The sequence below is a fragment of the Pseudochaenichthys georgianus genome, chromosome 23 (genome assembly GCF_902827115.2).
Source record: "Pseudochaenichthys georgianus chromosome 23, fPseGeo1.2, whole genome shotgun sequence".
Taxonomy (NCBI): Eukaryota; Metazoa; Chordata; class Actinopteri; order Perciformes; family Channichthyidae; genus Pseudochaenichthys; species Pseudochaenichthys georgianus.
The window spans coordinates 5,217,240-5,244,583 of NC_047525.1; the positions used below are offsets into that span (position 1 = coordinate 5,217,240).

General features: G+C 45.3%; 1 protein-coding gene across 2 annotated transcripts in view; it reads left to right on the plus strand.

Moving 5' to 3' along the window:
* LOC117439265 (chemokine-like protein TAFA-2) overlaps nt 1-27,344 on the plus strand; it is a 145,516-nt gene that overhangs the window by 69,999 nt on the left and 48,173 nt on the right. For both annotated transcript variants that reach the window (XM_034075123.2, XM_034075121.1), the window contains exon 2: nt 6,939-7,042. In XM_034075123.2, coding sequence (XP_033931014.1) covers nt 6,940-7,042 — 103 coding nt within the window. In that variant the 5' untranslated portion in view covers nt 6,939. The remainder of the gene's footprint in view (nt 1-6,938; nt 7,043-27,344) is intronic.

Sequence of the window (27,344 nt, forward strand, 5' to 3'; positions counted from 1 at the left end):
TATCTGACTCATACTCCCTGCTAAATCCTATGATAAGTCGTCTTCAACCTAATTCAAACTCGTAAAAAGCTAACATGACTACCTGGCCAACAGAACAGTTCAGCTGTAAAACAAAGCCTAATGTGCGGGCTAAGCTATTACTTGCTGTTTCCTGGTTTTGACTAAGTATATTCAAAAATAATATTCATTAAAGTACACCGTGTATTGTGTAATAGATTGTACTAAATGTTCTATTTGTTGTCAGATGTCAGAGCTTTAGTCCAGAGAGATAAACTATAGAACATTAATAGAGTCACTAATCAATAATTGAAATATTTCACTTTTGAGTTATTAATTGTGAGCACAGAATATTTTACTACATCAGTTTTCTTTTTACCTTATGCCAAACCGTTCATGCAGCTCCCACCACTGCTGCGTTCTGCACTTCCTAACATTTAAGTTGGTAATTGGACGAGTTGGTAGGCCGTGGACGCGTCATGCTAATGAGCTGTCAAGAGAAGGGAGCCCAATATGGCCGCCAGGAGCAGAGAAAAGGGAACAAGACAGAGGGGAACATAACCTGGAACCTTTTTGATGTATTGCTCATTCATGCAGTGAGTAAAGCAAATAAAAAATATCCAGTCAAGTCTCAAGATTGGGGTTGTTCACTGTGTCTCTAGGCAACAGTAAACCACATGTTATTATTTCTCCATTGACAGCAGTAATAAAGTGAAACCCTGGGCAGAGATGCACTTTGGCCTCATCAAAACGTTTCCTTTCAGCAGTTAAAACATCTTTAGTAATAAACTGAACTGCCTCATAATCTATAAAACGTGGTTATACAGCAGCAGTATTACCAGAAAAGCTGGTTGCAGTGCAGTATCTCAGTGAGAGTAGGAATGTTCTAGAAGTGGCGGCTCACCGGATCCAACATGTCGGCGTAGAGAATGGACGCAGTGAAATCAGTTAGCTTTTAACTCTCATTTTGATCTTTTTAACACTAGAACCGCCAACGGGTACATTTTACCCGCAGCTGTTTCTTGATTGTCTGTAACTTATTTTCAATAAAATATTCAAGTCTCCCAGTCAGTGACTTTTCCTGGAAGTGTGTAATGTAGCACCCTCTGTTGTTAACAATTGTCAATATGAAGTCAGATTGAATACCCATCAGCGGGTAATATTTACCTATATAGTGATTTTCGCGTTATTGATTTTGCGCGTAAACATAAACATGACGTGTTGCTATAGCAACGCCTGTTGTCTACTGCGGTTCCTTAGAGAGAGAGAAAGAGAGAGAGAGAGAGGCCAGGAAAGACAACACACACACCTTCACTTTATGGGGCAGAAACGGCAAATACGTCTTACCTTTGCTGTTTTCTGATCAGAAGTTGTGTTCAAGGCATTCAAACGCATAAAAACGCCGCTGAAGGTTAATCCAATGTATCTGTGTCACTTTGAAATGACTACAACTATAACATTTTATTAAAGACGAGAACCCTGTATTCTAGTATGATAAATAAAAGAACATTGTACCTTGAAAATCAATGCATTCTAATAGCGGGTACATTTTACCCGTTGGCGGTTTTAGGTATACAGCGACCCCTGGTGATTCTAGAGTTAAGGGACAACCTTATTTGCCTTGTTGGACCACAATATAACCGTCTCTATGGAAACTCTGTGCCGTGTGAAAAAAGTTGAAGACAAGCAGGCTAACCACACAGATAGCCTCCACTTTTTACACAAAGACCTCGCTAACAAACAGAGGAACAAATAATTGGACTAAAAGAAGAACTCGATGATATACAGGGTTCATACACTTTTTCACCAATATTTTCAATGACTTTTCCATAACTTCTCAATGACCTTTACCTCATTTTCCATGACCAAACAAAAATTACCACTGAAAATGGTTTATTTGAACATGTAACAGGAAAATAAGGTCTGCATATGAAACATGTTGTGCCTATCTAAAACAAATCCAATAGTAGGCTTACTAGCTTCTACACGCTGAAGCAACTGTAGTCAGGGAGGCAAACTCATCAGGTATGAAAAAGGTGACAAGGATCCGAGTCCTGACCGACCCCACGGAATATCGGCTTTAAAATAATGAATAACAGATGATGTTAGCAGTCAGAACAACTAAAGCAGCAGGTAATAACAGAAACGCCAAAGAGTCACATCTAATAGAAATATATAAAAGCATTTATTTTAATTGTGTAGCAGTCAGTTTATAATTCTGGCAGCACTGTTGAGCATTTTGAAAATGTATTTTCATGCCTCTGTGCAAGGCTGAGTCTTTCTATCTGTATAGCCACTGGTGTAACTAAGTTCATAAACTCAACAAGTACTATACGGGGGTACAGTTTTGAGATACTTGTACTTTATTAAGTATTTCAATGTTTTGTTACTTTGTACTTCTACTCCACTACAGTTCAGAGGTACATGGTGTACTTCTACTCACTACAGTTCAGCGGTACATGGTGTACTTCGACTCCACTACAGTTCAGAGGTACATGGTGTACTTCGACTCACTACAGTTCAGCGGTACATGGTGTACTTCGACTCCACTACAGTTCAGAGGTACATGGTGTACTTCGACTCCACTACAGTTCAGAGGTACATGGTGTACTTCAACTCACTACAGTTCAGAGGTACATGGTGTACTTATACTCACTACAGTTCAGAGGTACATGGTGTACTTCTACTCACTACAGTTCAGAGGTACATGGTGTACTTCGACTCCACTACAGTTCAGAGGTACATGGTGTACTTCTACTCACTACAGTTCAGAGGTACATGGTGTACTTCTACTCCACTACAGTTCAGCGGTACATGGTGTACTTCTACTCACTACAGTTCAGAGGTACATGGTGTACTTCGACTCCACTACAGTTCAGAGGTACATGGTGTACTTCTACTCACTACAGTTCAGAGGTACATGGTGTAATTCGACTCCACTACAGTTCAGAGGTACATGGTGTACTTCGACTCCACTCCAGTTCAGAGGTACATGGTGTACTTCGACTCCACTACAGTTCAGAGGTACATGGTGTACTTCTACTCCACTACATGTATTTAATACCTTTAGTTACTTCACAGATCTGGATGAATGATGTGAAATATAATCAAGTGTTAAATCAGACTTTAGTTCCACCTGGAGTAAATCCACAAGCTACCCTGCCGTATACAAAGTCATTCAAACTAGCTGCACCTTCACCAGCTTTGAGAACACTTTCATGATCAATCATTATAAAACATATCATATATATTATTCTGAAATGGACCAGTCTGCACAACGACTACTTTTACTGTCGCTACTTTTACTATATTTTGATGAGAATACTTTTCTACTTTTACTTGAGGAACATTTTGAATGCAGGACTTTTACTGAAACAGAATATTCCTACACTCTGGTACTTCTACTTTTAATCAAGTACAAGATCTGAGTACTTCTATTTTTACTAAAGTACAAGATCTGAGTACTTCTACTTTTATTAAGTACAAGATCTGAGTACTTCTACTTTTATTAAGTACAAGATCTGAGTAGCCTACTTCTACTAAAGTACACGATCTGAGTACTTCTACTTTTAATCAAGTACAAGATCTATACTTATACCACCTCTGTTTATAGCCTATGAAAAAAACTATTAGAAAACGAAGGCTAAAGCTAACGTTAGCAGATAGTGACAATGTATGCTAGCTAGCTAGCTAGCTAGCTAGCTAGCTAGCTAGCTCAACGATTCCTTAAATGATATTGCGACAGAAAAACTTTCCAGTTCACATCACGCTCTGCCACTCTGCTCTGAACACCTGAACGGCCCGTTCTCACAGCTGTTCACCAGCAGTTGGTTCCAGGCAGGAAGACTCGAGCACACAGCTCGCACTTCATATATTAAAAAATAACACGATGCGCGTCATGATGGCACATAATAGCTCGCGACCGCAGATTATTTCAGCGATTAGATTAAATATAAATTATATTTGACGCAACTTTAGTTACATTTCCATGACTTTTCCAAAACCTTGGGAAAAATATTGTTTTCCATAACTTTTCCAGGGCCTGGAATTTGCATTTTCAATTTCCATGACTTTTCCAGGTTTTCAATGACCGTACGAACCCTGGATATAGAGAACAGGCACAGTTTAAGGCTGGTTGGCTTCCTGAGGGTGAGGAGTAGAATAATGCCATCCCCTTCCTACAGGAATGGCCCAAAATACCAGGGCTAGACACCCGGGACTCAACCGAGATCCGCTTCACCCACGTAAGAAGTGAAAACTCAGTCTGTCCTCTCACCAAGGTCGAGCCTCCAGATCTATCTCTGAAAGCGTGTTGATTGGTCCGCTGTCAATCAGATTGTTTCCTCGCAGGAAACGACATATTCAGATTATTTTGTCATAGACGGGGATTTCCTGCAAATGTACTTTGTACTATTGAAAGGAGATCCACTGATCTACACCAGTGGCTTATACAGAGCCGACTCGTAACAAAGGGATGAAAGTCCAATCTCTGGATAAAGTTGAGCACACAAATCCAGAATAACACTGAGGTGGCACCAGTGGAAAGAATGTGCATTATTCCTCACTAAAGGGCTTCATTTGCATTTGAAAGTGTCCTCACGTGCAGCTCAATATACTGAAGATAGGAAAGCGTTCTTTCTGCACATTTAATTTAGGCTCCTGTATTAGTGTTTTTATTCTGCTATCCTCCAAACCTCCTATTCTGTGAGACATAATAGGTTCAGTCCGCCCTTGATTACAACCCATTTCAATCTTTGTTAAAGCTGCAATAAAAGGTCCTCAGTGTAAATAAAACACCACTATTCAACGTATAACATGCACAAATAATACCTGAGATAATATACAGCAAAGTAATTATTAACAAGATAAATGTATTTTTTGGACTGGCCTTATGAAATCTCAAGGCTTATTCAAAGAAAATCTACAGATGATCATAATTCAACATTTGGGCAAAATCTGCATTTTATCTTGGATGGATTCAAGTATTTAGCTGTTGTATTTTTGGGATCAAGTTAATTACAGAATTAATTTAAGTATTCATTCATTTAATTTCATTCGATATTTTTAAAACGTTGACACATTGTATAAAGTTGTTGTGCAGAGCATGTTGCCAATTAGTTACACATCCCGTAGACTCAAAGCAAAATTAGCATCCAATTGATGTCATGTTTCCGCCCACCAAACAAATGTTACTTCATTAGCCACTCGCTTTGAGCTCCATTTAGTTTGGGTTTTACTAATTACTGAGGGAAATATCTGCCTGCTAAATGCTCTGATACGGGGGTCGGCAACCTTTTTGATATGAAGTGCCATTTAAAAAGAAAATTGTGATCAGTGTACCGATGATCGTGAACTGTCGACAGGCGGGGGGGGGGGGGATCCTCGCTGTGGACCTCTTTCACCTGTCAGTGCAACTTACATGATACGGTTAAAACACATTTAAATAATTGGTTTAAACGGCATAATAATAATGACGACCGTCCGTTCTGTGATTCTCCAGAACACACAGATGGCCAGTCCGCCCCTGTGTAGCATATTATTTTCGATGAGAGATGAGCAGATCGTCACTGGGCTTTCAACTAAGTAAATATTTTTGTTATTGTATCATAAATTATTTTAGTCGTCGAGTGGGAAATACCTTTTTTTTGTGTGTTTCTCTTAGTATCCTAAGATACTGTTATGTTTGGCTGTGAAAACAATTATTATGAAGGGCAGACCATTTTGCACACTTATCCCTCTTATTCCTAGTGTGCCCGTGCTCTAATATGTTAATGGATGCACCTGTTGAACATTACACACGTGTATGTATTCCATAGATAACATAAGCTGCATTGTTTTAGCTTTAAATGATCGGAACAGGATTATATTGTCTCAAAAGTTGGTTCCTTTTCTTTTAAGCATGAGGAAGTGGAAGATCAGAAAACTATATCATGAAGCTTTTTTAGTATATGAATCATACAGATGTACTAGTTCAATGTGTCACCTCCTGAACAGCAGGAAGTCGCTAACAGACCTCGTTAACTGAGGGGATCACATTGTTGTGTGCAGCTCAGCAGACACATTCTTATCAAATATGATAAGAATTTCAATTTGTTGCATTACTTTTAAGTTTCTAAAGTCTTCCAACTCAAGGTTGAGATCAAAAACAGCTTCAAACTGTGACAAATCTTTAGTGAGATGCTCAGTCGAGCACCAATGACAACACAGCACATTCAGGGTATTTCGATGTCATTACCTGTATGTCTACATTTTAGAAACATTATTACTTATGTCATGAGTCTCCTGTCTGTTCTATGTTATCACATCCCTTCATTCCTCTTCCCTGTGAATAGGGTGCCACTGGGACAGTCTTAGCCAAAGGTCATGTCCGCCGTGCCAAAATAAAGTTAATTACACAAATAATATGAGAATCCCACGGCGGTTTGGCCAATCGAAACGTCAATGAGGCGGAAGATAAGAGGCGGTAAATAAGGCGTACACGCAGCTTGTAACATTGTCCGCTCACGCCATACGATACTATGCCTCTTCCAGTAATTACCGTAGCGCCGCTGCATCTGCAATGTGATCGCTGTCAGTCGATGATAACAGACTGAGCCAGATGGTGTGTGCAGTGTGACACTTCATCAGGGAGAGGAGAGCTGGATGAGCCACTGCTAGCTCTTCCTCTCCGCTGCAGAGCTGACTGAAGCTTGGGGGTCTCCACCTTCTGTTCAGGGTCCTCTCTAAGAGCCCTGTGTCGGGGGGAGAGGGAGGAGGTGCAGGGATCTCGGGCACATTCACAGTTTGTTTTGAAAAGCACAAAGAAATACAAAAGCAAAGACAAGAGAATCTACTAAAGTGCAAACAAGTGGAGCAGCCCCCTCCTCCTGTTCCTGGTCCATTGGATGATGTTGTTCTGAAACTCCTGCTGTATGAATGACCCTCTCTGTCACTGTCCTCAGGATGAGTGAGCGCTACACGCAGCCCGGGTGTAAAGGAGCTCTACTTGTAATGGTGCTTGTGATCAGCGCCTGGGAGATGACTGAGCCAACGGAAGGAGCATCAGGTGAGCACACCAACACACACAGGCTGCTTCCATACTCATTATACTGTAGGCTTCTTTTCATTGTTCATTCTCTACATTCTCAAATATACAAACTGACTTTTCTCTGCTCATTCCCCTGACATAACCTTCACAAACATGAACCTCTCATCAGCTGTTTCTGCCGTTAGCAATATGTGCCACATCAGAACCTGAATATATTCATTATAACTAGGGATGTCCCGATCACCTTTTTTTTTTGCTCCCGATCCGATCATTTGATTTTGACAATCTGCCGATACCGATTTTTCCCGATCCGATCTTTATGCAATGCATTAAGAGAAAAAAAAGGTAACAGATAACGGCTGGTCATCCAACGCGATGAATTCAGCTATCTTGGCTGTTATTGTGTTGGCCTTTTCACTGTTCTGGGGCAGTTTCTCTTTCCTCTTAAAAGTCTCTGAAAGTGTCGGTTGTTTCAGTGCCGTTACCCGAGTGGCCGCTGTGTACTCGTCGTGTTGTTGTTGGTGTTTGTTTCTCAGGTGGCGTATTAGATTGGTCGTGTTGAACGTAGCTCTGTTCTTTCCACCACGCAGAACCTCTGCCTTGCAAACATTGCATCTGGCTGTTACACTGCCTTCGCTTTCAATTTTATAATACTTCCAAACTGCTGACATTTTCTCTGTCCCGACTCCCGAGTCACCAGCTGAACGTAGCCTCTCGTTAGCTTACTGCTACTATTAGACACTACGCCCACTCTGTTGCCAGGTTTCAGAGAAATAAGCAACCAGGTCTATGAAAACAAGCCCAAAGAAAGCAACACATACATGATGTTGTGTAATTTTAAAGCAAAACTAGGTCCTCAGGATGACTTTAAGACGTGAACATGGTCATTTTTGTTTTGTAACATTAAATAAAATAATAAAAATATTTTATAATTATTATTTTTTTAAATCCCGATCCCCGATTTTTTTCTCCCGATTCCGATCTTTTGAAAAACACGTGAATGGCTCCGATCCCCGGTCACGTGATCGGATCGCGACATCTCTAATTATAACTCCTGTTTGCCTAAAAAAACTAAATGCATATTTTCCCTGTAATCTTTAGTGTTATTTATTCATTTCGATGGTTTGGTGTGAGTTGCCGAGTGTTGGAGATATACACAATCAAAATCAATTCTCTTTGTTTGAATTGGTTTTCACACACACAATCTACTCGTGTCAGTCGGCCATTTTCAGAAAGAATAACGTGTTTGCCGCCTTTTCATGGCAACTCTTTTGTGCATATGTGGAAGGTGTTTTAAGTCAAAGTCAACTTTATTGTCAATCTTTCAGTTTGTGTGTCCAGACAGAGAGATCGAAATGCTGTTTCCCACAATCCCGAATACAAAAATATAAATATATATAAAAAATATGTATACAAATATGTATATCCTACATACAATCAACAGATACTTTTATACATATGCACACATTAAGACATAAATAAACAAACAAAATAACATTACCAGGGTGTCCGCGGGGTCTTAAAAAGTATTAAAAGTTGATAAATCAATTTAGCGAAAATTAAGGCTATTAAAAAGTATTAAAAAGTATTAAACGGCATTTTACAAGGTATTAAGAAGGTCCACAGCAACGACAACATGAAACACCCTTTAATTTACTGAAACAACATGTCGGGAAACCCCCTCAAGGCGGCCCCATGCATAGCGTGCCATAAAATGCTGCTTCTTATTTGAAGTTTCGTTGCCTTGCTCCGCTCTGTGGGGGGGGGGGGGGGGGGGGTTTAATCTGCTGGTGGACTACCTGAGAGATATACAGCAGGAGAACACGCCGTCCACCGCGGAGAATAAACAGAAGGGCGACCATGACAACCATGCTCCGGGGTCTTCTTCGCTGCTTTTGGTGTATTTTGTGGCGGCAGCAGCGCCACTTACAGGCCTGGAATATGTACTACATACGTACTACTTTTTGCATTTGCATTTTTCTGTATGAGGCCCCTCGTGGGGCCGGGGTCTAAGCCAAACTATATCCGGTCACAGAGATCTGCTATTTTAAAGTAAGGTCAACACATATCTATCCTAAATATAGTCTATATTAAGAACGAGAAAAGTGTTAACATATATATTGTTTTTTGTAAACATATGACAAATGTGTGAGGGGGATGACGTCAGAGCATCGTCCTATGTGCCAGGCTTGGCCCCGGACAGCCCCAGCCCAATTTAACCCCTGGGTATTTGTGAGGGAGCTCCTATATGGCATTACCCCGCTGAAGCTCATGAAGTTTAATATTTAATATTTCAAAGTTTTGTCAATTGTTTTGTTTATTGGTCAAATACTGGTTTCTAATGGTTTCTGAGGAGTTCTACTGGAATGAAAGAACACAGAAGCAACAAAGCAGCATGCTGCATTAACCCTGACCTTCACAGAGAGGTTGAAGTTCATGTGGAGAGGAGGCTTCAGTATTCTGTCTGCACTCTGTTTAGTTGTGCTATCTTACAATCAATAGTAAATGTGAGATAAAGTGTGTCGCCAATGTAACCGGTTAGAACTCGAAGTTGCGATGAGGTCTTAAAATGTATGGAAAGGGTCTTAAAAAAGGTCTTAAAAGGTATTAAATTTGACTTCAGGATTCCTGCATATACCCTGATTACATTTAGAGATAACACATTGATGTGTTCACACCTCCATACGTCTCGCGCTCTCCCCAGCATGCGGGTGAGAGATGCACGCTTCTCTCTGCACAGTGATACAGCAGGATTTCTGAATTGGCATTTATGTTTTACAAACAGATGAATGATGTGGTGGCTTTATCCAACGGCTTGATTAGGTGAAAGCAAAACTATTTTTACTATTTAAAACATTTGAAAAAGTAATCAATGATTTATTACCACTCACTTTCTCTTTGGTATCTCTGCTGATATATATATATATATATATATATATATATGTGAGCATATTTCCCCACACCCCCCTGTCAGTTTCAGAGTTTATTTGAAGGATTTACTATTGTTGTTAACTGTAACAATTGTCCTATAACATTCTCCATGGATTGACTCCCTCCTACCGATCTCACCCTTTAATTCCCCACACCCACCGAGGTCACTCAGGTGTATTAGTTTCTGTATTACTTTTAGATGTGGTCCTGGTGTGTGCTTGTTGCCTGCCCCTCTGTTGACCTGCTGTATTCCTCCTCTGGAAAAAGTCTCACGACAACTTCGGTGGATTATCTGGAGTAACCGCGTCATGATTTCTGGACTGACACATTGATGCTTCAAAAAACCAGGTTCCCATCTAGTTCCATGTTAAGCAAAAAGAGGCAGAAAACTCTACTGCAAACATTTCCAACACGGAGCAACTCACACAATATAAACTGATATTAGACAGTATTAGAAGTGAGAGGGAACTGGTCATCTTGATATTGGGTGAACTCTACTGTTAACATCTCACTGAGCTGCTGCAGTTCCATGTTTGTTGAGAGGCATTATTGGCAGGTTGTCTTGCAGAATACCTTTATCCTACTGCCATGTCAGTCTACCAGTGACGTGCGGTGAGGTTCATGGCTGGTGAGGCACTGACTCTCTCAGAGTCAGATTTACAAATATTATATTTTGACCTTAATCGAAATATTCGGTTATTTTCAAAAGCTTTTTTAGTCTGATGCTTCGATTCATTTTAAACAGACCGTTCAACAAAAAGATACCCAAAATCTAAATATTGGATTGTTCTTTCTTAGTAAGATCCCATGTTCATTACAATGGTGGTCTTACCTTGACTTGAAGATGAAGTCCATGCTTTCCTTCTGGACAACAATCTATTACTTTTTTGTAAAAGTCCTCCTTATCTTCCTCTAGTTTCAAAAGTCTAGTTTGTTGTTTGCGTCTACCGTCTCTGCGTAGAATAACAGTAGCAACAAGAACCTGTGGGCTCACTTGCGCCCCCTTCAGTGCGGCAGAGGTTATGGCTGCCTCCCCTGGTGCTTTGTTCATTGCCGTTGTATGATGAGACCAGCGAGCCTAAATATCATATATACGTGAAATAAGTTATTTAGAGACTATGGATGGCGAGGATAAATGTAATAAAGGGATCGACAAACATTACATTAGTGACATACAGTGAGATGGTAACAGGCATGCGCTTAGGGCCCGCTTTCCAGCTAGTTTCTGTGGGGTGACGCATCTGAGGTAAGGGTTAGTAACTGGCTTGAGCGCGCTCATAAAATAAGTGCCCGCATTAAATTAGTGCCCGCGCTCCAGCCAGTTCCTGTGGGCTTACGAGAGGCAGAGCTCGTCCCTGCCTCACTTCTCATCGCTACCCGGAGATGTAGCGGAGCTCGGCAAATTTGTTGATTTTGACTATAAAAAGCGATTGGAATCATACATAAATCACACTTACAACACAGATCAGTGGAGACATTTTATTATTATTACTATTTAGTTTTTCTTTAGTTGTTTTTCCGTTACATTGGAGTATGACAGGTGAGGCTCTGCTTGTGGGGACCTAAATCTGTTTACACAGTCACGTGTGGGGACTCGCCTCTCTTATGGGGACAACATGGAGGTCCCCATTGTTAGGGATTAATTTTGTCTTATTCCTAGGAGTCTAACCTTTTCTGTGTGTTGACGTTTACGACCAACCCTGAGTCTGTTATCTGTCTTAAGGAATGGGAAGTCTCAGCTATTGTTGACATTACCAGTTTTATGGCCTGACCTATCGGTCACAGAGGGTTTTAGGACTGTGAGAACGCTGGCTTCTAAGCACCACAGACAAGTGATTCAGTATTTACAGATGTTGGAGATATCTCCAGTGTTCCTAGGTGTTTACGCACCATCCCCCAATATGTGGATCAACTCTCTGTAAACTAGTTAAAGGGTGTATCGAGAGAGAGGCTGGGCAGATTTGACATGGCAACCCACCAGTGCAGTCAGAATCTCTGGCTGTGTGACTTGTGATGTGAATTTCTCCGGCCGATACTTGTAATTAAAAACCAGTGTTTGACATCAAAGCTCCAACTCTCCTCGTGTCTCTCTGAGTCCTGACTCTCCATTGCTGCAGAAGTTTCCCTTACACCCATAAAGGGAATCATTAATTTTAGGGTGAATACTTGGTTAGGGTTAGGGCAAGGGTAAGGGTAAGGGTTAGGCATGTGTTGGTTATGGTTAAGGTTAGGATAAGTCTCCAGGAAATGCATGTAAGTCAATATAATGTCCCCTGAAGTGATGTATACATGGTATGTGTGTGTGTGTGTGTGTGTGTGTGTGTGTGTGTGTGTGTGTGTGTGTGTGTGTGTGTGTGTGTGTGTGTGTGTGTGTGTGTGTGTGTGTGTGTGTGTGTGTGTGTGTGTGTGTGTGTGTGTGTGTGTGTGTGTGTGTGTGTGTGTGTGTGTGTGTGTGTCAAAATGACATTCCCTATTTAAGTAAATGAAATTAAAGTGAAGAGCTATTCCAGTGATTGATTATTGCACTTCAGCAATGTAGGGAATCCCAACAGACAGACAACACATGATGGTAGAGGATTGATGCAGCAGAGCAGAGGCACTGACTGTTAGTCCCTAAAGTGAGTCAAAGCATAACATTCTGATTGTCCTCAATTGTCATTGAGGGCCACACACAGGAAAACATATGAAGGGCTGGGCCCTCATAGAGGGGAGGTATATGGCCTCATAAGTGAAGTTATAAGTTAGCAAAATCAATCACATGTAGGTAGATGATACTTGCTACTTGAATATGCTTTAAGAAAACAAACAGCCCACATCACAGCCCTCCATGAATAGGGTTGAATTATTTAGTTACAGAAAGCTTTGGCAGCTCATCCCTGAAACAGAAGCCTCGGATTGGCTCCCTTTACAGCCCTTTGTAAAGGGGAGACAATAAGGGGAAACGGGCACGCTTGTTATGCAAATAGTTATTGTGCTTCTTTTGTATCAACTAGGAAATGTTATCAATTTTGTATATAGGTTATTTATTACATATATTTAAGAAATACAATGTAGAAGACAAGCACAAGTTTCAGGTGTGGGCCATATTCCATTATACTTTTAGAATTAATTAAATTAGAGGGGCAATTACAAATGGGCCAAGGGCCACAGTTTGGTCGCCCCTGGTATAATGCGTGCCCTTAGAATATAGATACATTGCACATTACTCTCCATCACAACATAACGCGCTCAACACTCAGTGTATTGTTCAGCAGAGCTGCACAGAGGAGGCTTCCTAGTAACACCGTTTGTTCTCCTCTCTGGTCAATACTGATGTCTGTCAAACTCCACAATATGCATTGTTTAACTCTAGTTTACTATATCATTGAAAGTATGATCTCCCAGTCTGGGATATAGGCATGCACAAAGTTATGCACAGAGTTATTACAGTTTCAACTAGTGCAAAAAAAAAGTAGCAGCCAGTAATAATGATCATAAAGACATTTTGCACATGTGTTATTGAGCAGTGGTGTCGTAGTGTCGTAGTGTGTGTTGGTGGTCGTAGAGTCTGACCGCTGCAGGATGGAAGGACCTGCGCTTTAAAATGATGGGAATGTTAGATGATGTACAGCAGGGGTGTCCAAGCTTTTTTCACTCAGGGCCACATACAGAAAGATATACGAAGGGCTGGGCCGCTCACTAGAGGTATTTTGCCTCATAAGTGAAGTTATAAGTTAGCAAAATCAATAAAATGTAGGTAAATTATGCTTGATACTTGAAAATGCTTTAAGAAACAGCCTAAATCCCAGCTCTCCAGAAGGTTTACTTTATTTAGTTATAAACCGTGTTAGCAGCTCATTCCTTAAAACACAAGCTTCTGACTGATTATCATAAAGGGAAATATGAAGGGTAGATTTAAAGCTTGTTATGGCAATAACAAGGAGGCGTGAGCTTTGGCGCAGTGGATAGAGCCTTGGTATGGGGATCGGATGGTCACAGGTTCAAACCCCACTGCAGTCAACATGGCGTTGTGTCCCTAACGGCCTGTCCACACAGCGGCGTGCGTTGAAGCTTCCAACGCTTCTTCCCATTCACTTTGAATGGGGTGACGTCACTTTTAGCCGAACTGCATTTTGGGAAGCGACGTGGAGCGTTGCTGGCGTTGCTCGCTTCAAAAGTTGAGCAATCTTCAACTTTTGGCGCCTCGGCAGAAGCGTCAGCCAATGAAATCCCGTTTATGCAAATCTGCAAGTACAAGCGCTAGCCAATCAAACCGCGTGTATGCTGGGAGAGACTACGCAGGTCATTTCCTCATATTCCAAAAAATGGAGGGAAAATTCATTATCGCGGTCGTGAATCACCCGGTGCTGTATGATCAGTCTCTGTTCATCTACCGGGATACAAACCGGAGGAACCAGGCATGGAGGGAGGGGGCAGAGACAGTGGGTGGAACTGGTAGGTTTTCGCCTGTTTGGGGATTTTATATCCAGTTTACTTCGTTTTAACATTGCTATTGCTTTGGATGTCGGGGGCGGGAGATTCATGTGATTGGTTGTTGGTCGCGTTGCTCGCAAACAATCCCCAAGCTTCAGACACGCCCACCGCCAAGCATCAATGCACGCCGCTGTGTGGACGGGCCGTGAGACACTTCACCCCAAATTGCTCCTGTGGGGATTGTCCACAGTATTGAGTATGTAAGTCGCTTTGGATAAAAGTGTGTAGAGACGGCGCTGCAGCCGCTACACAGAGGAGGGATGAGAGTACTATTTTACCTGGATGACCTGCTGCTGCTGGCTCGCTCCAGGGAGGAAGTGGCTTTACAGACGGTACAACTCATATCGCATCTGTCAAAGCTGGGTTTCATGATCAACTGGAAAAAGAGCTGTCCTGTTCCAGCCCAGAGTATTGTTTACCTGGGGGTGGAATTGAACTCAGCCCGCATGAGAGCACGACTCTCACGGCAGAGAGTGGAGGCGCTGACAGCTCTCCTTCGACGCGTCACACCCCGCAGCGTGGTGACAGCCCTCTCCGTGATGCAGCTGCTTGGCATGATGGCAGCCGGTCACGTGGTGATTCCCCTGGGTCTCCTTCACATGAGGAGACTCCAGAGGTGGTTTATTCGCCTACGCATCGACCCCGTGCGACAGAAGAGGCGCATGGTGGCCATCCCTCCTTCCGTGGGTTCAGACTTAACCTATTGGAAAAGTCCCCACGTCCTGTCAGAGGGTGTGGCCCTGGGCAGAGTTACGTCACACATCTCGGTGTTCACAGACGCATCTCTCTCAGGGTGGGGAGGAACGTGCATGTCGCAGGCAGTGGAAGGACAGTGGCCGGCTCACATGTCTTTCCACATAAACGTGCTGGAATTTCTCTCCGTACGGAGAGTAATTCAGCATTGTGCCCCGTTGCTGCAGAATCAGCATGTATTGATTCGCACAGACAACAGAGCCGCGGCAGCCTACATCAACCGCCAGGGCGGTGTACGTTTAGCGCAGCTTCTGAACACAGCCAGACGGCTGTTGATCTGGGCGCTCGCACACTTGCGATCCATCAGAGCAATGTATGTGCCCGGCGAATTGAACAAAGGGGCAGACCTCATGTCCAGAGGAGGTCCTCGCCAGGGGGACTGGAGCCTCCATCCCGAGCTGATCGCCCAGGTTTGGAGCCGGTTCGGGAAAGCGAAGGTGGATCTGTTCGCCGCACGCGGGAACGCGCAATGCGCCCTCTGGTTCTCCCTGACAGCGCAGGGGGGTGGACGCGTTCGCACATCGCCCATGGCCCAGGGGACTGTTGTACGCTTTCCCACCAGTCCCGCTGATCCCCCGGTTCCTGGACCGAGTGCAGGAGGAGCGGCTGTCAGTGATCCTAATTGCCCCGGAACGCATGGGCGCTTCCTGGTTTCCATGCCTACAGCGTACGCTGTCAGGCAGGCCGTGGGAGATTCCGTGGCGCGGGGACGCTCTCTCGCAGGTGGAGGGAGCGATGACCAGTGATCCGTCAGTCACCCAGTGATAGGCCAGCACTTATGGGCATGGCCCCTGAACGGGAACACTTAGAGGGGTTGGGTCTCTCTCAAGATGTTGTACGTACCATTCAGGGAGCCAGGGCCGCGTCTACCAGAGCGTCCTACACAGCCAAGTGGGCAGCGTTCCAGCGTTGGTGTGTAGAAAGAAGCCTGGACCCCATCACGTGCCCCCTGCCTCACATGCTGTCGTTGGACAGGAATTTGGCTCAGACTCAGAGCGGTATCACGCGCACTGGTGCCTCAGTGGGATTTGGCTTTGGTGTTACGACCACTAAGCAAAGCCCCATTTGAACCTTTAGAGCAGGTTCCCCTTAAAATGTTATCAGCCAAAGTAGTATTGCTTTTGGCTCTAACATCAGCAAAAAGGGTGAGTGATTTGTCTGCTCTCTCTGTGGCTTCGTCATGCCTCCGGATCCAGTTTGGCTGTGCTACGCCCTAACCCAGCCTTTATGCCAAAGGTCATCACAAGCTCCGATAGGTCAAGAGTGATCACCCTGGATGGGTTTTTCCCCACTCCTCACAGGTCGGAGGAAGAAGCCACATCTCATCTCCTCTGTCCTGTGCGCGCGCTGTCGTGCTATGTGGTGCGCACGGTGGCCTGGCGCCGTTCTCAGTGCCTGTTTGTGCACTATAGAGAGCGCTCGATCGGGCAGCCTCTGCCTGCGCAACGGCTGTCACACTGGCTGTGTGAGGCTGTGTCGCAGGCATATGTCTCCTCTGGGGTGGAGCCCCCGGAGAACATCAAGGCGCACTCCACCAGAGCAATTTCCTCCTCCATGGCGTTGCACGGAGGAATGTCAGTGGAAGACATTTGCACTGCTGCATCTTGGTCTTCCCCCTGTTCATTTATTCATTTTTATTTGAGGGATGTCTCCCATTCCTCTCTGACACACCCTGTACCGGGTGTCCTGTCGGAGTGAGTGACGTCAGGGAGCCAGCTGTGCGCCTCTCGCCTGCCTCCGGCACGAGGAGAGAGCCCCCTTGTTCCCTCTTATAGGAGGGAGGTTCCTTTTTCCTCTGACACACTTTGTACGTGTACACTGTGTCTTGTCAGAGTGAGTGACGTCAGGGATCCAGCTGGGCGCTCTCCTACCTGTCTGACATGCAGAGAGCAGCTGTTCCCCCTCTATGGTTGCGGGGCAAGGTGGGACCTTCGTCTCTACTTTCTCACAGCGGCCGGTATGTATTGTTCCCAGCCTTCATCCCTTCAGGGGCATGTTTGCTATGTTCAGGGACGGTGATGCGCCATTACGCATGGCACAACAGGCAGGGGGTGTTATTGAGCAGGTGTGTCTGTGCTTCTAGTGCCGGGCGGACCCAGTGGGGCGCAGACTACATCATGCTTCGCCCTTAACCCAATAGCGATAACCTTAGAGGGCGAAGCCATATAAGAAATAGAACTGAAGTTACCTACTGTAACCCAGCTTCTATGAGTAATGGCGTAGCCCTCTAAGCGCTGGGCCCCACTGGCTCCACAAATAGCTGAAGAAAAGTTATGTTGTATGGGAGCAGATTGTCGGGCCTCCTTCCTATTTATACCGGAAGGAAGCCCGAGGGTGGGGCCCACCTTGCGGGTGGGCGTGGACTACAAGTGTTTCAGTGCTGCGCGGGGGCGCAGGGGGATTACCCAATAGCGATAGCCTTAGAAGGCTACGCCATTTACTCATAGAAGCTGGGGTTACAGTAGGTAACTTCAGTTTTGTGCGCTGTGATGATTCGGCTGTTCCTTTAGTAATGAATATTAAATGTTGTGAGGAAATCTTTCCACCAATAATTCCAATAAAGTAATCCAAATTGTATTCACTTCAGGTTTACGAAAGTAACTGTAAGAGACTTTAATATTTTATTGAAAACAAGTTACATTGCACACACAAATCACACATCACACAAATTGACCCGATTGGTGGTTAGAGTGTTAAATAAACTCACTAATGAATTAAACCAGTTCAATACGCATTATTCTTATTCTTATCATTCTTTATGAGCGCAGAAATAGTCTTAAAATCAGACCTGTTTTTTAAATGAAATCTGACGGCAGGCAGTTAGCTCTGATCACCTATGATAAATGCGCCACACCTAATCGCCGGCCATTCAGCCACAGAGCTCCCTCTATACAAATCAAACTGTAGACGGTGTGAAAGCACCTATTGTTTTAAATAATGGTCGGAATGTGACCTGTGAGCCTTCTGAATTACCGTGGGACAGCACATTATAAACTAAATGTTAAATGTTTAGTTTAGTAAATGTTCAATCAATACATATTATCTTATCTTAATAATAATAATAAATCATACAGTATGTGTCCGAAAGGGAGCAGGAGGAAGCAAACACAAAAATATACAAAAAATATACTGCATATTAAAGCAAACGATTGTAACGGTAAAAGTATGACAAATAAAGAAGTGTAATGTAAAAAGTTGGCCCTCGGGCCGTATTTTGTTTACCCCTGATGTACAGTGTAACTGATGTTAATATAACAGCAATGTTGCAGAAATTACTTTCACAAAGGGGCGATTTAGAGACATTGATAAATCATTTTTGTGTGACTACTACAGAAACATGTTGCCCTTATGTTCCCTATATCAGGCTTTGGTGCAGACACTGAGTAAAGAGGGAATGTTTTGAACCTGGATGCTTTTTTTTCAAGTGTTCCTGCCCAGCCGTTGGACCGCTGTGATAATAAGATATTACTCATTAGCAGAGCTTGCACAGTTATTGGGTCTCTGTCTAAATGTTGCATATATAAGACTATGGACTACGACATTTAGGTTGACCGTTTATTGAACACGTTGTTGCATATGCTCCCATGACAACACCACAACAACACAACTGTATCCGGTTCACACAACCCAAAACTCCCGGTGCCATCTTAAAGGCACAGTCACACCTAATGTGACACATGTATAACATTTACCCCCCCCCCCACAAGGAACCCAATTCACTTTTAGCTATCTACTCTAGATGAACTGGGTAGACTGCCAGTCACCAGCATAGCCATGTGGATTATTCTGCCACGCAACAGACTATGCTCTGAACATTACCCCTGACGGAGCGTCCACACTACAGCTTCAAAAATAGCTTGGAGCTGGGCGTGTCTGGAGCTTGGGGATTTTATTCAAGCAACATGACCAACAACCAATCACATGAATCTCCCGCCCCCGACATACAAAGCAAAAACCCCCGGGGATTTTATGCGAGCAATATAAATATAAACTCCCCAAACAGGCGAAAACCTACCAGTTTCCCCCACTGTCTCTGCCACCTCCCTCCATGCCTGGTTCCTCCGGTTTGTATCCCGGTAGGTGAAGAGGGTCTGGTCATACAAAACCGGGTGATTGCTACGGCGATAGTTAGTTTCTCCTCCGACTTTTTTTGAAATATAGAAATGAACGGCGGGATATCTCTCCCAGCTTAGACGCGGTTTGATTGGCTACGGCTTCAGCTGTCAGATTTTGGGAAACGGGATTTGATTGGCTGGCGCTGGCTACTCCGGCGTCTCCGGCGTCAGAAGTTGAACATTGTTCAACTTCTGTCGCCGGAGACGCCTGAGATGGACCGCTCTGCTACCCACAATTCAGTTCGGCGAAAAAGCGCGGCTACGTGACGTCACCCCATTGAAAGTGAATGGGCAGATACAGATACAGATACAGATACAGCTTTCGACGCTGTAGTGTAGACGGGCCGTGAGAGTCACAAGCTCACAATATAGTCTTCCAAGTATCTTGGTCTGACCCGGACACCGGCCGGATGAGCTTCAAAACGAACCACTGGCTCAACCGGCTCAGGTGGGAACCCGACTGGACCCTGCAACTGCTCATCAGGAAAAACAAAGTCCCCGTCCACCCTGGGCCCTGGGTCCACGATGGGGGGCGGTGCCACCTTCCGAAGCCGGCTTGCATGCCACCGTGATCCGTCGGCCAGACGAAAGGTGGCTAGCGGCGACCTTCATCGGCGCCGTCCAGAAGGATAGCAGCTTGTGGTCCCGGTTAGGACGGTGAATCCTGACCCAGTCCCCCACTGTGAAGGGAGGCGCTCTCACCCTCCGTCTCTTGTCGAACCGCTGCTTCATGCGACGCTGAGCCTCTGCAACCCTGGCGCTCTGGCAGGGTGTGGCTGTTGGAGTGACGGCCGCCGGGGCCCGTAGCCGATCCAAAGGGAGCTGCAGCTCACGGCCCATCATCAAGAGGGCTGGGGAGCTGCCGGTAGTTGAATGCGGCGTCGCCCGGTAGTGAAGCAAGGTGCGAAGCAGCGCGGCTGAGAATGGAAGACCATCTGCCAGGTGTGCTCTGATCCCGTTCTTTAGGGTTTGGTTGAACCTTTCCACCCCCCCATTTGCTTGCGGGTGGTAGAAAGCTGTACGGATGTGTTTAATCCCCCTCCCTTCCACAAAGGTGGCGAACTCAGAGGAGACAAACTGTGGGCCGTTATCCGTAGTGATGGCGTTAGGACTGCCCCACCGAGCAAACAGAGAGGAGAGGAAGTCTGTGACCACCCGAGCCATTACGGACCCTGTGGCGACCACCTCTGGCCATTTTGAATGGAGGTCGTAGGCCACCAGGAGGAAGCGTTGGTGGTGCGGGACGCCATGCAGCTCCCCACAGATGTCCAGCTGCATGTGCTCCCAAGGCGCGCGCGGCCACTGCAAGGGCTGCAGGGGCGGTGGGAGTGGCGGGCCAGTTTTGCCACTGACCAGTAGGGGTGTTGAAAATAATCGTTTCTACGATGCATTGCGATGCGGACGATTCGGTATCGATGCAGTGACGGAAGATAATCGGTTATAGCGTAGTAACGTTGCTTCCTGATTTTCCGGCCGCGGCTTTACTATAACGTTTTTTTTTTTGTGAGGTTGTGACTGGCGAGCATGTCCAGCACCCTCGCCAGGCGTTCGTCATGAACAGCTGGTGTAGCACCATGAACCAGTATGTCGTCCAGGAAGACGACCACGCCCGGGATGCCGGCGAAGATGGTGGACATGATTTTTTAAAAACAGCTGGGGGCCGAGCTGAGGCCAAAAGGCATGCGGGTGTAGCGAAACACTCCGACATGAGTCACGAAAGCTGTAAGGCTGCGGCTGTCAGGGTGCAGCGGAACCTGCAAGTAGCCTTGACGAAGGTCTAGTTTCGTGAACATGGAAGAGCCGTAGAATTGTGCAGCTAGCTCCTCCACTGTGGGCAGCGGATACCTGTCAGGTATCACAGCCTTGTTCACCGGCCTGAGGTCGATGCACGGGCGCAGGCCCCCTGACTTCTTCTTCACCACCACCAGGTTTGAAATCCACAGGGAAGCATCAATGCGTTCGATGATGCCCGCATCCAAGAGTTTTTGCAGCTCGGCGGTGACGTCGTCGCGCAGGGTGAGAGACAGGCGGCGTATGGGCTGAATCACGGGGTGTACCTCAGGCTTGAGGAGGGGCTGGTGGTCAAAGGCGGTGAGGCAGCCCAAACCACTGAACAGGGCAGGCCAGCGCTGATGCCACGGCGAGCCAACAGACAAGATAGCGGCCCCAGAATTGTCCACAAGGGTGAAACCCAACTCACAAAACAAATCAAAACCCATGAGGTTGGCCCCCTGGTGAGACACTTGAAAGGTGAATGCGGGGAGAGCCTTAGTCCCGTAACGCACAGCCAAGGTGATTGTGCCCGCCATTCCATGGATTTTAGAGTGTCCATCCCCGTACAGATCCTCGGCGTCGGCGGTGATTGTTCGGAGCGGAAAGAGACGCCGAACCGTGGAAACATTCAGGAGCGACTTGGAGGCCCCCATATCCAGCAGCAGCGGGAGGCAGACCCCATCCAGCTCCACCGTGCAGCACTTTAGCAGTCGGGAGATGGCGCCCACTGAGTGGATGGTCGTCGGTGCGTGTGGCCCAGGCGTACGTGGAGGTGGGCTGTCGGCTGCAGGAACAGAGCGACAGACCCGTGCAAAATGGTTCTGTCTGCCACAGCGTTGACACCTCTGTCCCTTGGCAGGGCAGTTCGGAGCTCGACTCTGGTGCGATGATGAGCCACAATTACCACAGGGCCGGCGTGCTGCCGTACCCTGGCGTGCTGCAAACTTCACATCAAAGTTGTCCTCAGGGAAAACATCCCCGGGAGGCTCCATGGTTAGCGCCACCGTTTGAGTTAGTAGCATGGGTCTGTGGGAAAAAGAACCGGAGGAGGGAGCTAGCTGGGATGCTAAGGCTGCTGCTGACTCAAGCTGGAAAGCTACCTCCACTGCTCTTGTTAAAGTGAGCTTGTCTTTCATCATTAGCAGCTTTTCTCTGAGCGTCGAGCTGTTAGTGTGTTCCGCCAGCTGATCCCGTATTAGTTCATCCTCCAGCGCCCCGAATTTACAGAGGCTGGCTAGTCCCCTCAGATCAGCCACGTAATAGTGGACGGACTCACCCGCCTGTTGCCGGCGTTGCCGAAAAACAGTCCACCGGAGCATAACATTTTGTGGGGCAGCAAAGTGTCCAGTGAGCAGTGTAACACAGTCCGCATATTTCGGAGCGAGTCCGAGAGTCCGAAAAATCCGCTGTCCCTCGCTGCCTAGTGAGTGTATCAGCAGGGCTTTCTTCCTGTCGTCGTTAGCTTCAGCTAGCCCCGCGGCTACTATGAACGTTTCGAAGGACTCAAGCCAGCGAACCCACGGGATCGGTGGTTCGCCCGGCAGTGCGAGGAATGGGGAGAGAGGTGAGAGTAGAGAATCCATAATCCTCGTCGCCAATGTTGCATCTATAAGACTATGGACTACGACATTTAGGTTGACCGTTTATTGAACATGTTGTTGCATACGCTCCCATGACAACACCACAACAACACAACTGTATCCGGTTCACACATCCCAAAACTCCCGGTGCCATCTTAAAGGCACAGTCACACCTGATGTGACACATACATAACACATGCTGCTAGTTCTCGGGGAACCCTAATTTGACCTGGCAGCGTCAGTCGTTTCTCCAACCCAGTTTAGATTTAACGTATAAAGAGAATAATGCTCAAGCAATATCTACAGTACTCCATGTTACAACCTTCCAAAGGCTGGAACAAACAGGGAGGCCACACAGAGTTTAATGCCAAATATATATTTATTTAACAGATTGTTGAAGAACACCTCTGATGTATAATGTGGTAAGAATCAGACTGTCAGTAGTGTGTGCAGTGTGTGAGTGTGTGGAAGGGTGTTGTAGCATGTTGGAGGGTGCATCAAACCTAACACAGGCTGTAGGCTGAGGTTGGTGCAGCATGCCAGGATCTGAATCAGAGAGATTGATCCTTGCAGCTGGTAAACCTTTATGCCTTCTGGTGGCTCCGCCTCTAGATGGGCGGGCACAAACAGGACGACACTCCCAGTACCTGCCAGAAGACAGCAAGGCAGGGAGCACAGCCAGGCAGAAGGGGGGAGGGGTCGTCACACCCCATCCCTTAAAATGGAGGACCCACTAGGATCCTCCAACCTGAGGCACAAAAACACAACCACCAAACACAATAGACACAACAAAAGTTAACCTTCAAATGTTCGTACAACCTGCAAGCACATCTGTAGCCTCTTGCTCAACCCCTCAGCAACGTTGGTACCTAAGAAGCATTTTAAGAGAGGGCAAAACAGAAAAAACAGACACCCCTGCAGGGAGAAAAACACTAGTTAACCTAGGAGGTTATAGCCCTGGACATGGCATCAGCCACTGTATTATCCACACCTTTGACATGCCTAATGTCCAGATGAAAAGGCTGGAGGAAGAGACACCAACGCATAAGGCGTTGATTTGGATTCTGGAGCGAGTGCAGAAAGGTTAGGGGGTTATGATCTGTATAGACCACCAAGGGCCCAACTCCACTCCCAACATACACCTCAAAATGCTTTAACGCCCAGATGAGTGCCAGTGCCTCCTTTTCAATGATAGAATAGTTTAATTGATGAGAGTTACATTTCTTAGAGAAGAAACTTACCGGGCATTCGGAGCCGCTCTCATCAACCTGCGCGAGTACAGCCCCAGCTCCAACCTTACTAGCATCCACATGAAGAATGAAGGGCTGGTCCATCTGGGGTGCTGCTAGGACAGGAGCCGAGCACAACACGGTTTTCGCAGCCTCAAAAGCCTGTTGACATCGAGGAGACCATTCAAACTTGACCTTAGGACTGAGAAGAGAGGTGAGTGGCGCAACCACCGTAGAGAAATTCTGACAGAACCCACGATAGTACCCCACCATGACCAGAAAACGAGAGAGTTCTTTTCTGGTTGTGGGAACAGGGAACCGGTCAATTGCCAGCAACTGACAAGTGTTGCAAGTTTTAATGAAAGCAGCAATGTCTTTCTTCAGAAGTGGCCAGTAAAAATAACGGCCAACCCGATTATATGTTTTCTTCACACCGAGATGACCTGCAATGCCGTCATGAGCAGTCTGAAGCACAGTGAGTCTTAACTTACTGGGTAACACAACTTGCACAACTTCCTCACCCATAAAACAATCTCCCTGGGGAACCCACTTTCTCACCAACAAACCGTCCTGGAGAAAATAACCACGGGCTGCACTTCTGAACTCCTCATCCGGTAGAACTTGGCTGTACAGAGCCTGCAGGGTGGGATCGTTATTTTGCTCTTTCCCAAGGTCACTACAAGACAAAGGCAAAGGAAAGGTAGGCACAGGAAATACAGATTGTTTTTTCTTATCTTTTGTAAGGTCACAAACAATACGGCTGGCAGCACGTGTTACTGCGCCGCTGGCAGGCATCACAGAAGTGGTTTTGGGGAACTTGGCACCTTCTACCTGGGAGATTGGAGACTCAGGCCATACCCGATCACCAGCCAGGTCATTTCCCAAGATGATCTGTATGCCCCCCATAGGCAGAGAAGGACGCACTCCCATGACCACTTCCCCTTGCAGCAGACTGGAGACTAATGTTAGTTTATGCTGTGGAGCAGAGAAGACGGTTAATCCCATCCCCCGGACCTCAACACTGGAACCGGTGTCTGTTTTAGGAGAGAAAGGTAACACAGAACCAACAATAAACGAGTCCAACGCCCCTGAGTCCCTTAATATCTTTACCGGTACTTTCTCTTTACTCCCGACCAGTGAAACAAAACCATCAGACACAAAAGCTTTATAACCAGGGTCTATCTCCTCATGTTCACTGACAAGAGCCTGAATTACCGATTCAGATAAGGAGGACTGAGTGTGTTTCCGCACAGCCACAATGACATTTTCCCTTTCTACTGCACGTAACGATGCTACAGCCCCAGACGCTTTTGCCGACACAGGCGCTCACAGCCCACTTCAGAATGAGAATCAGATTCCTTTATTAGCGAGGACATTTTCAGTGTTACAGTGGCATATAAAAGAAGGTATGAATGAAAAAGAGAAGCACACATTAGAGCTGCTGAATTAATCGTATTTTAATCGCAAGTACGATTATGGCTTGCAACGATTACGAAAACAACGTAATCGAAATAAAACGATTATTTTTTATTATTATTATTACTTTTTTTTTTTTCAAATACATTTTTTTTTATTGGTTTTTCAGTTGAATTATACTTAAAGTTCAGGGTAATCAACTGTTAAAAACATACTGCTTAAAATGTTTTTCTCCAATAAATTGATGTTTTCAAAGTAAATGGATAATCGTTTTTAATAATTGTGATATCAATTATTGACCCAAATAATCGAGATTATGATTTTTGCCATAATAGAGCAGCCCTAGCACACATTATTAATACAAATATAAATAAAGACCAACAAGTACACACCCGTGGCTAAACAATGGAGTATTAGCAATTTAAGTAAAACTAAGTGACTTAAATAGCATATCAAAGTATTATGAATTAAAAATATATATGTTTTGGGATAATTATAAAAATATGGATGTTATACATTAAAGTGATTATAGCGCTATACAATTTCAAATAAGTATTTATATTACACATTGCAGGTTTATTGCAGTCTGTTATGTGTGTGTGTGTGTGTGTGGGGGGGGGTGTAGAGTCGGACTGCTGCAGGAAGGAAGCCTCTCCGCTCACACAGGGTTCAAATATGGACGGAAAGAGCAGGTTCGTGTAACACAGGCGTTTATTAGCTCCAAACAAAAGTATCCATGGATCTCCAACGTTGCCCGTGTGGCAACCTTCACAGGTCCTTTTGCCACCTTCCAGGATCCCGCCTACTGCAAAAACAGCCCAGAACCAGGTTACGACATGCTTTTATGCCGGCACTGATTACCTGATTCCGATCAGCTGTCTGGCCTCCGGCCGAGCCACTCCCTTCACTCCAGCAGCCGGCGCCCTAACCACACCCCGCTGCCACATACCTAGTGCTGCGTACCTGGACTCACATTCAGGTTCAGGTCCGGACTCAAGTCCAGAGGTTCAGGTTCAGGTCCGGACTTATAAGTCCGGACCTGAACCCATGGCTTGTGTCAAGTTGTGTGAGTAACTAAAGTGAACTTATTGTGAGCTAATTATCAATTGAAAATTAACTCATAATCAACTCAAATTCAAATTCGTCAGGTTTATTGTGCTCCCTTCCAACTTGTGTCTACATTTCTCTACAAAGTACAAATGTGCCACTTAGTCTACAAATGACTTATGACAGCAACTACAGTGAACTACTACAAAGTTCAAACATGTATTTCATTTACCAAACTAAAGTAACCAAACAGTCCCTGAGCTGACTAAGCCTAAATCCCTAAAACGTTGCTGAAAGGTAGAGTGTAGAGTAGACTATACGCATTACACTGTTACACACCTACTATACAGTATAGCCTACACTGTAGTGACTGTACAGTCAGAGTGTCTGTACTGTCCTGTGTCTGTACTGTCTGTGCACCATGTATTTTCTACAATCTACATGTGTACATTATACAGTACATACTACATACATAGTGATGTACATACATACTGTTAGAAATTAAAATCAATGTTGATATGGCGTAATTTTGAATTAAATACACTAATTTAAATCAGTTTTATTCTGAAAAAACCGGAAGTTCACACTATTAACTTAATACTTTTATTCTGAAAATTCTTCACTTCCGGTTAGCATTAGCATGTGCCGAAATTCTACATCTTCAAACCGTGAATCGAAGGTGAAATGACATGTGATGTTGTACACTGAGCACACTGGGATTAGCACTAATTTATTGACGCTGAATAACGTTTATCAGGGAATGTTTAAATAACCACAGACACCAGAATATACGTAAGTGCTAGTTTTTGTGCGAGTCCAAGTACCGGTTCCCGACGTTCCGGTTTTAACCGGACTTGTACCGAAACTTTTTACAAGTCCAGTACCGGTTCGGCGTACCGGTACGCAGCACTACACATACCCCCACCGCCCGACTCAGGCCGGGATCCCGCCGGCCGCAAGCTGACTCTTCCCCCCCCCCCCCTCCCCTCCGCTGAGCGAGAGA